The sequence below is a fragment of the Candoia aspera genome, chromosome 2 (assembly GCF_035149785.1).
Source record: "Candoia aspera isolate rCanAsp1 chromosome 2, rCanAsp1.hap2, whole genome shotgun sequence".
NCBI lineage: Eukaryota > Metazoa > Chordata > Lepidosauria > Squamata > Boidae > Candoia > Candoia aspera.
In genome coordinates this window covers 88,535,104-88,545,279 of record NC_086154.1, presented here as the reverse complement: position 1 = coordinate 88,545,279, position 10,176 = coordinate 88,535,104, and the positions used below count along the sequence as shown (strand labels likewise).

Here is a 10,176-nt window from a genome sequence, read left to right as displayed (position 1 = left end):
TTGCCAGCAGCCTCTAGGACAGCAGGTTTACATGGCAATATGACATCTTGATATTGCATATATTTTTAAGGAACAAGTTGTGTTGTAATAAATGTGTGGTATCTTCCCAACAGATAGTGAAAATCCTATTTCATGTCTCTCAGCCACAGGTAATATGTGAAGCTAGAAATAACTGATTCTGTCATAAGTTTGGGCCATTTTTAAAATAACTATTTTCTTCTTTCTCTGATTTTAGAGCCCAAGGAACCTTTTTATAGAACAGCAGAGTTTAAAAGCAAGTATCAGATACCATACTTGAGTCAAGATACTTGTGTAAATGTTTCCAGCTGCTCTCTGACCCAAATCCAAAAGGAGGTAACTAACATACATGTTCACATATCTCTGTGGGGTTTGCTTTACGTGATGGAGCGGTGGCTTTAGTTTTGTGTTCTCCAACCTGGTGCCTTTCACAGAAGTTAGATCATCTCCTGTAAACATCTCCCAGCATGACCAGTGACAAGGCTCATGGGGAATTGAGGGAGCTGATCCAGCAGAACTGGAAAGTACAATATTAGGGAAGACTGATGCAGTGTATGATTTTGCAACCCAACATTGCCCTAAAAGTTTGAAGAAAAACTGAGGAATACATACTGCTCTGTACAGAGATCATCTTTTATTGAGGGACAGTGGAGCAGAGGATCCAGATGTTAAAGTGCAGACAATTCTTAAATAATCAAAGATATGCCACAATATGCATCCAGAAAGAAAAAAGCACCCACCCACCTCTGTTTATGAATGAAAGGCAAACCACTATAATTTCTGGTCTGTTGGAATGGCACAGCAGGAACTGTAGACATTTATTAGGGGTTTTCCTTGAGGCCTCCTCTTCAGGCTGTGCTCCAGTTTTAGTTTTCTTCACATCTTCCAAGAATAAGCCTGAAACTGACCGGAGACCTTATACACATTAAGGCAGTTGAACCTCCATGTAGTGCAAAATGAGAGTAAAATGAACTTGTCCACTGCTCCCTAAAAGAAGGAATCTTCTTGAAATGGGAGTATAAGGTAACTTATTTCATGAACACACATAGCACCTTCCAGTGGCTGATTTATGGGGGGAAGTTCAGCAGCAGTCCCATTGACCAGAGGTAGCACTTTTTAAGATACAGCTCTGGAGATTACATACATACATACATACATGTTCGCAGAAGCTGATTCTCTTGCTATAGCCATCCATTTCTTCACTGTTCTTTCTCATTACAAATTGGATTATGTAGAAAAAGATGGGAATTGTAACAATAGTTGAGGCAGAATGTCAGAATCTGTCTTTATGGGTAAAACCAAATCAAAACCAGAAAACTTTCCATGTCCTCCTTTGTTACTGATCTTATTTGACACACTGAACATCTTAAATAGCAGCCTGAGACAGAGACTGAGAATATTCCTAATTGACAGTCCTGAGTTAAAAACATCTAGGACTTCTCTCTTTGGGACTCCTTGTGCCCCCATTGCTCAACAGTTGCTGCCCTGATGTAGTGGCAGAAACAAGGGGATTTGAATCAGGCTGACAGAATCGGGCTTAAATAACATCCTCCAAGAGGACTGATTATAAGGCACTTCTGTGTCATGCCTCATTTCCTAGCAGTGAGGGATGTTCATCTGGCTTCCCGTGTGAGAGAAGTTGCAACAAAATTTGCCCAAGGTTTTAGATGATATTTTTAGAACGAGGATCTCCAAACAACAACATCATTATCATCATCCCCCCCCACCACCATCATCATCCCCACCATAAAAATATCCATACTCTGGTTGCTTTGTTACCAAGAGCAAAATGATCAGTCCAGACGCTTGGCATGCCAACCCTACTGAGTTGCTCCTCTTAGGCCACTCAACAAAGAGTACTCTAAGAACACACACACACACATCCTTGAAAAGATTTCTCTTCCCCCACCCTGCTTCCCAAATTCCCCCTCCCTCCCTCTTACCCACACCAGTTTTCAAAAGCTCGTCTGCTTATTAATCTTTAATCCTTCATTTACTGGAAGTTGGCTGCTCTCACTGTGGAGGAACCAAGTTCCTCAGTATTCTGCAATTTCTTTGCAGGGTGAAAGGCTTGTGGTGCTTTAGCCTTTCTCAAGAGTGTCCCTGTGTTTGAGAGAAGTTTTCTCAGGGATGAAGGCCCAGAGATCCTTTATGTTTTCTTCATTTCCCATTCCTAGAAAAAAGGAAAAAAATATTGTGGGCTGCTGAGTTACAGAGGAGATGTCCATGCCTGAATAAACTGAAGAAAGGAATGCAGATAAAATCCTGAAACCATAGTAGATATCTTGGGTCTTTCCTAATATATTCAGGGCAGCATTGGGATAGGGGCAGCAGTACAGGCATCTGCATGGGGTTATACAGAAACCAGTTGCAAGCAATGGGCTATGTGAATGGGATATAATAGAAGGATTTTGAAGTTTCTGGAGGAGAGAAGGGCTTGCATTCATGTAGGAAAATGGACCTGATACCTTAGCTTTCTGTAGCACAGTCCCTTTGTTGGCAGGAAGGAGAGAAGGGCTTCGCTTCCTCATTTCTGCTGCACAGTTAACTGGGACCAAGTGCTCTGGGGGACTTCCATTTGGCTGGGTAACAGTGTCCTGTAAAAGGGTAAGTAATATGAAAAATGGTTAAGGCCGTATAGGTGTGCAAAACATGTCAAGGTCAAAATGTTCCAGTCCTGGGATTCCAGCATGACCTTGAGACAGGCTGTTCCAAGCATTTGGAAGAGGTCCAACCTTGAAATGGCCTGTTCTGATCTCGGGAACATTCAAGATCAGAATGTTTTAATCTCAAAATATTTGGCAAACTTAGTTAAGACTGGGAAAAGATTGATGCAAGTTACGAATTATTATTCCAAGGAGTTACTTGCTAGGCACGGTCTGTCTGTGTGAAGAAAATTAGGAATGGAAAAGCCATGTAACAAGAATTGCCTTCTCTGACATAAATCTGCCAGTGACAAAAGCTGTCCCTGCCTTTTCAGGCTTGGTGAGTAAGGCAGCCTTCTCAGTTAGGGTGGCCTAGTTAAACTATCTTTGGAATGGTCTCCGTAGGGAGGTTTGTCTGACACCTGCTTTTTTATCTTTTTCAACATCAGGAAAATATATTTTTGTTTTCCCATATCATGCAAAGATTTGTTAAACGAATATCGTCATTATTCAGCTGCTATGGTTTTACAATTCTTACTATGTGCTTTTTATTTAGCTTGTCCATGGTCATTATTTTAGAAAAGGGTACCCTCTTTCTCTGGCCCAAATGAAGAAGTGAAATGACAAAGAATAATTTTGGCTCATGGTGCAGTCACTATCTCTACAGTACGGAAGGATGTCTTGACGTCTTGTCCCATGCTTTGCTTTTCTAAGCAAGCCTGTGGCATTTTCCTGGATGCCTTTCGGTATGGAATGTCTTGGCTGATCCTCCATACAAACATCCTAAAATGACCTCTCTGGTTTCAATTAGTGTGGTTTCTGCTTTCTTCAAGGTCCTGCTACCCTCCCTCTCACTAAGAGATGCTTTAGAAAATCAGGGTCATCCAAGCAGTTGCACCTTCTGAAAGTTCAGAGAGCATCACCTTGCAATAATTTGGGCTGAACAAGCAGGGACAGTGTATGAAGCAGGAGAGAAGACCACGCTACTGTGCCTTCTTCAAACGTCTTGCTCCATCTCTCACTAAAGGTTCTGTCATAGCAAGTCTGAGAAAGGCAGACGCTTACAGCAGAAACTTGCAGATCAAAGAATATTCAGTAAAATACAAACCCTAGCAAAATGAGCTGTACATTTACTCCTAAGTGGTGTAGGAAATGATACAAAATAGAGTTATTCACATTTACAAATTCACAACATGCTTCTCCTACAGTGGTAGGACTAGGCACTCAGAATCTGAAGGTGCTTCAGTTTTATTGATGCACAATAAGTGCACAGTTAAAAATTAAATTTTGAGTTTGGACATTATGGATTCATTTCAGTATACAAAATGACACAATAATGCATGTAATTTCAGATATGAAGCCTTCATAAATATCCAGCAAAACAGACAGTTGTAGGATTTTCATGACTGTGATCATTTTCGTTCTGCCCTTATGTAGGTAAAGGTAAAGGTTTCCCTTGATGTAAAGTCCAGTCGAATCCGACTCTAGGGGGCGGTGCTCATCTCTGTTTCTAAGCCTTGGAGCCGGCGTTGTCATAGACACTTCCGGGTCATGTGGCCAGCATGACGACTCGGAACGCCGTTACCTTCCCGTCAAAGCGGTACCTATTGATCTACTCACATTTGCATGTTTTCGAACTGCTAGGTTGGCAGGAGCTGGGACTAGCAACGGGAGCTCACCCCGCCGCGCGGTTTCGAACCGCCGACCTTCCGATCGACAGCTCAGCGGTTTAACCTGCAGCGCCACCGTGTCCCTTATGTAGGTTACTGTAATGTAGAAATGGCATTAATATGAGGTTGGAAAAGCAAACAGATGCTTCCGTACCTTGTTTTCAGTCTTGGTATTTACAGTTAGCCCCAGAGCTGGCCCTCCAGCTAGTGATTGCTTCAACTGGTCTTTCACTTCTGTCAGCTTGAGCTCTAGGTCCACCCGCCGTGCCTCATTTGCTTTGCACTGCTCCTCTAGGGTTGCGACACGATGTTCCAGCTCTTTCAAGTCTTTCCCTGTTTCCAGCACAGATACATGAAGCAAAATCTGAATGACACCATTGAAACTATGCAGAGTCCAGAGTTCATGTCTTTCCAAAATGGTTCCCCAATGAACCTAGTAAAGTTCAAGAATAACACAAAACTGCGGATCACTTATGTAGAAAATCACAATATGGAGAAATGGTCTACACTGAGGCTAGAATATAAAAGGTCAAAAATTGTCCTCAATTTCCCAGAGGATAAATCTGCATTTACTTTTTTGGAAAGGGAAGTCCTATGTTGAGCATTTTCAATAAGAACACTTCAGGAGGACAGTTGGTTCCCTAGAAGATAGCGGGTTCTGTAATGCTGAAAACTTAAAACCAGAGATTACACAACCATCTGTTGGTGGCATTCTAGCCCTGGATTTCCTGGGCCTAGCAGAATGCTGGGCTTGATGTTCTATTTTATCCCTTCTCTGACTCTTGATTCTAAGTGAACCCAGAAATACCACATATGGCTTTAAAATTAGAAGCGTCAGAAGAATAAAAGTGATTGTCAAAGAAGATTGAGAGTTGCAATAATAAATGGAAATCAAAATGAAATTTATTCTTGTCACATTGATGATAAGAGCTGAAAAACAGGAGTTTAACAAACTTTGTTGATTGTTTAAATTTCTAGCATCACAACAAGAGCCAGTTTGGTGTAGGGGTTAAGCCATCAGGCTAAACACCAGGAGACCATGAGTTCTAGTCCTGCCTTAGGCACAAAGCCAGCTGGGTGACCTTGGGCCAGTCACTTTCTCTCAGCCCTAGGAAGCAGGCAATGGCAAGCCACTTCTGAAAAATCTTGCCAAGAAAACCACAATCTTGTCCAGGCAGACTCTGGACACAATTGAATGGATTGAAAAAAAACAAAAAGGCATTACAACATCCACAACGAATCAAGAAGGCTCAAAGTCTGACCATTATGCCCAATGTAATAAAAGCCGTATAGCTCAACAGATGGGGCTAACACAGACTTAACTTTTTTGCTTAGTACTGCAACACCTAGTTTACTGAGGAGGCCTATAACCATAAAGTATTCTCCTGGTGTTATTTCTCCCCCTTTATGCTTTTTCTTCATGTCATGAGAGCTTTTTTAAAAGGTGGTTTCTAGGGTGTATATATTTTTTTTCTTTACCTTTTCATTGAACTTGGATGAGAGATATTTGTGGATGTCTCTTATTCCTAATTTTGTGACAAGATCTGTGGTTGTTCAGCCATCTGCCAGTCTAATATTCAGTGCTAGCCTATAACACTCAGAATAACCATGTAACCTTTAATTCTAAAATCTGCACAGGTGTGCCCACATTTAACATACATTTTTAAAGATTTTTTTAAACAGTCGGAACATTGGCTTTCTGCAGCATTACGTTTGTGCTTTGAGACACCCGCTCCTGCTATACATGTGAATTCTTTCAAGTTCTCCATATTTCCCCACTATTACAACAGAGTGTTTTGGGATGTGACACTGCTATAATCACAACAGACCTGGTGCTATATTCACTAATGTGCCATTCGAAATCAGCAATAGCAATACTGACATAGAAGTGCCTTGGAAATGGTAAGGACTAAGGTAGATTTCACTGTGCCTCCATCTTCCAGCTTTCAGATAATACTGTTGCCATTTTTACAGAAAGCATGATTTTTCCAGTAGGTGGTGCACCTGAGCTTTCATCTCTTTGGAAGGCAGGAACGTTTCAGTGATCACTTTGAAGCTGCATTGAATTTGACACACTGAAGAGATATTAGCAACATATCTAGCATGAAATAGGAAGGGACAAGATGCAAAACCGAACAGCATGCTGTTACTTTTGAACAGTGTGGAGGAACTGTACTGTAATCTTTTGCAGGAATCACCTGACATCTTGTTCTTTATCAATAGACTCTCATAGTGAGGGATCAAACACAGAGAGTGCAGGAAGTTTTGGAGAAGTCATAGCAGGCTGGGTGCTACTTTGAACTATGTGCTGCATGTAAGAGTTTCAAACAGAGGTTTTTTTGCCAACTGATGATGGAGAAAATCTTGCACAAACTAGGGAAGGAGACTTAGATGTAAATGTCCTTCCTCTTACCTGTTAAATATTGAACCAAAAATACAAAAACAAAAGAACATGTCCATAAGCTTACTGAACCTTGGCTTTTGCAATATCAGTTTCTAGAATGTGGGTAATAGGAAAGGAACACACACACACACCCCAACCTTGCAGTGGGACTGTACCTGATTTGCTCTTCATAGCTTCCCGTAGTTCTCGCTTTTCCTTACGCAGACCAATAAGCTCATTTCTAATGGATGCCTTCTCCTTTTCCAGCTTGTCCTTCTCTGTTAGGAACCTTCGAGCATCTTCCTCAGCCCGGTTTTTTCCATACTTGTAATTATTGGCATCTGCACAGACACACAACCAATAGGTACTTGAGGGGAGCATGTCTCTAGCCCCTGTTTGGCAGCAAAGAAAGCGAATGCAGGCTGACTAAGCTCAAAGAGACACAATACCCACTTGAAGACTAAAATTAAACCAAACCAAAATGTCCTAAGTAACTCACATGGACTTCCAACATAGTTCCCTTATTGTTTTCCAGAAATTGCTTACTGTTGACATTTCTAACATTTGAAAAATGAATTAGGAACAAGCTTTGTTTCAACTGTAGCATAGCCTAGCATTCTTGGTAAACTGATTTACAGCTACTAGAAAAATGTCTGTGGAAATATTCCTGGACAGCAGCATCCTTGTAGATCAAACTTTAGAGGATTATATTGCAGCACAGGAATCCCAGGAGGATTCAGCTCAGCATTCTTACAGCATCACAGGAAATTGTAAAAAGAAAGTTGGGACTCTCATTCACACTCTCCCATTTCAAGCCTGAATCCCAAATAAGAAGCATACACTATAAAAGGGAAAAGACAGTATTTTGCTTAAGTCCATAAGGATGTTGGCCTGGGCTGCAAATTGGGATTCCTGCATTATCAGAGATGTAAGTGATCCTTTTTCATTAAGAAGTGGCATGCAAATCACATGCAATCAAAAATTGTGGCAAAAGCAGAGACATCAAACAAGGAATGAGTTTTGTGCTTCGTTATGTTGTGCTACGCAGCTGGGATTGTTTATTTTTAGGAATGGGAGTTCCTGGTCAATCCCTCCCCCCACCTGATTCCCTTTTTCTTAGCTGGTTGATCAAGGGCATTATGCCAAATATATGACAGATGAACCCCATCCAACCTACTTGATGCATGACGCTTGACTTTAACTTGTGGATCTACGCGACGTGATTTCTCACTGCACGAAGAGCCATGGCGCTTCACCTGGGATCCTGATGACCACCCTGACTTTTCTGACTGCACATAGGAAACAGGAGAGCACAAATAATTGTGACATCATGAAGGACATTACCAAGGAGGTATCAGTAAGAAATCTAGTTTTTGCCTAGATAGTAGAAGCAGCTTATCCCAATACTTCTGCATGGGAACAGCTCCCTATAAGTTGCCAAGCAACTGGGAAGGGAGGGTCAGCTGGGAGAACAGTGATGTATGTCAAGGAAATTAAAAAAAAAGGAAATATAGAATAATATTTTTGCTTTTTGAAAACAAAAAATACCTCCACTTTCTCATAAGGGACTTCATCATATAATACACGAGATGACTCTGTTTGGTTCTCAAGAGAGGAGCTGGCCCACCTGAAGAAGTAGATTAAAGACAACTTTTATTTTCTAAGCAAGTAGTTAATAAGTACAGATGATTAGGCTCTTTCTCCACCCTCTATTAACTGAATCCAAACACTTCTCTGGAATTCATTGGTAAACATCTCCTTATCCTAACTGTATTTAGCCAAAGCTAGTGTTTTCGGTAAGGCAGGAGAGGATATGGCTTTTAAAAAGAGGAAAACCAAGACATGGAGTTGCTAATTAGGCTTTGATTCTTGAGGATATGTAACATGAAATATAATGCAGACTTCCTCCATCCAGGACTTTCTAGCTGCATTGAGGTACAGACCCCATCATCATCGTTTATAGGACTGGAATTGATACAAGCTGCAATCCAGCATGTCTGGAGGACAGAAACCTGACACATGGGCCATACATCTGAAATATGTAAAGTGCACATCCAAAATAGGAGACAGGATCACTTGAGATACCTGTCCGTATGACAAATCTGGGTTTGCTGTTATATAATGACTTGACACATCAAACTAAATAAAAACTAAGCCAATTATACTATGGATTAACTTATGTGGATTCAGTCAATAGTGGTTGATTCAACAAACCAAATGATGTGTGAACCAAGCCAATGTGTGAAACAATTCGTTGGCTCCACCTAATTTGGAATATTTTTCTCTACCTGTTGTAAACACAGTAACTTAAAAGAATTATCTACAGTACGTACTCCACATGTTAGAGAGTAGTATTTTGTTGTTTATTCGTTTAGTCGCTTCTGACTCTTCGTGACTTCATGGACCAGCCCACGCCAGAGCTTCCTGTCAGTCGTCAACACCCCCAGCTCCCCCAGGGACGAGTCCGTCACCTCTAGAATATCATCTATCCATCTTGCCCTTGGTCGGCCCCTCTTCCTTTTGCCTCCCACTCTCCCTAGCATCAGCACCTTCTCCAGGGTGTCCTGTCTTCTCATTATGTGGCCAAAGTATTTCAGTTTTGCCTTTAATATCGTTCCCTCAAGTGAGCAGTCTGGCTTTATTTCCTGGAGGATGGACTGGTTTGATCTTCTTGCAGTCCAAGGCACTCTCAAAATTTTCCTCCAACACCCCAGTTCAAAAGCATCGATCTTCCTTCTCTCAGCCTTCCTTATGGTCCAGCTCTCCAAGCCATATGTTACTACGGAGAACACCATTGCTTTAACTATGCAGACCTTTGTTGTCAGTGTGATGTCTCTGTTCTTAACTATTTTATCGAGATTTGTCATTGCTCTTCTCCCAAGGATTAGAGAGTAGTATACACTTATCTTTTCTAGATGCAAATATTCTAAGTCCAAAAAGATACAGTCCAACACTTTATTTTGGCTGTGTAGCTTTGTAACTTCCTTTTAAGAATCGAAGAGTAAGTCAAATATCAATATGGATTTATCTGTGTTAGGCTGTGTCTCCACTAACCATGTCACAAATGCCCTAACAACATCTCTTCAATCATGCCCCCATGATGTTGTGTCATTGTGTCTTCCTTGTGTCTCCAGCCCATGAGTAAGATAGGCTTAAGTCATTAGTTTTAGCAGTGTTAAAGCAGCATTCCCCACCCTATCCCCCAATTCCAACACCACCCAAGGGCAGCCTCAAGGCAATCTAAAATCTGCTAGGCACTCCTTATATTGAAGGGGCATCAGGTGACTAGTACTGACTGGGAACAGAGACAGGACAGAGATTGGCACAGGGAACATCAAATTTCACACTAGAATAGTTTTCTGCTGATTCAAGGAAGAGTGAAGAACTGAGCAATGGGGATCCTTAGCCTGGCATCTTTTCTTTTCTCAATAATTGTAGCCTAAATGGCCTGTATATTTTA

The 10,176-nt window shown here is 41.3% G+C and overlaps 1 protein-coding gene across 3 annotated transcripts in view; it reads right to left on the bottom strand.

The window, feature by feature from the left end:
* Positions 1 to 633: 633 nt before the first annotated feature.
* Positions 634 to 10,176, bottom strand: part of AFAP1L1 (actin filament associated protein 1 like 1) — a 90,825-nt gene continuing 81,282 nt past the window's right edge. For all 3 annotated transcript variants that reach the window (XM_063292412.1, XM_063292413.1, XM_063292415.1), the window contains 6 exons: positions 8,265 to 8,343; positions 7,894 to 8,005; positions 6,893 to 7,057; positions 4,488 to 4,666; positions 2,487 to 2,615; positions 634 to 2,191 (listed from right to left, as the gene is read on the bottom strand). In XM_063292412.1, coding sequence (XP_063148482.1) covers positions 2,168 to 2,191; positions 2,487 to 2,615; positions 4,488 to 4,666; positions 6,893 to 7,057; positions 7,894 to 8,005; positions 8,265 to 8,343 — 688 coding nt within the window. In that variant the 3' untranslated portion in view covers positions 634 to 2,167. The remainder of the gene's footprint in view (positions 2,192 to 2,486; positions 2,616 to 4,487; positions 4,667 to 6,892; positions 7,058 to 7,893; positions 8,006 to 8,264; positions 8,344 to 10,176) is intronic.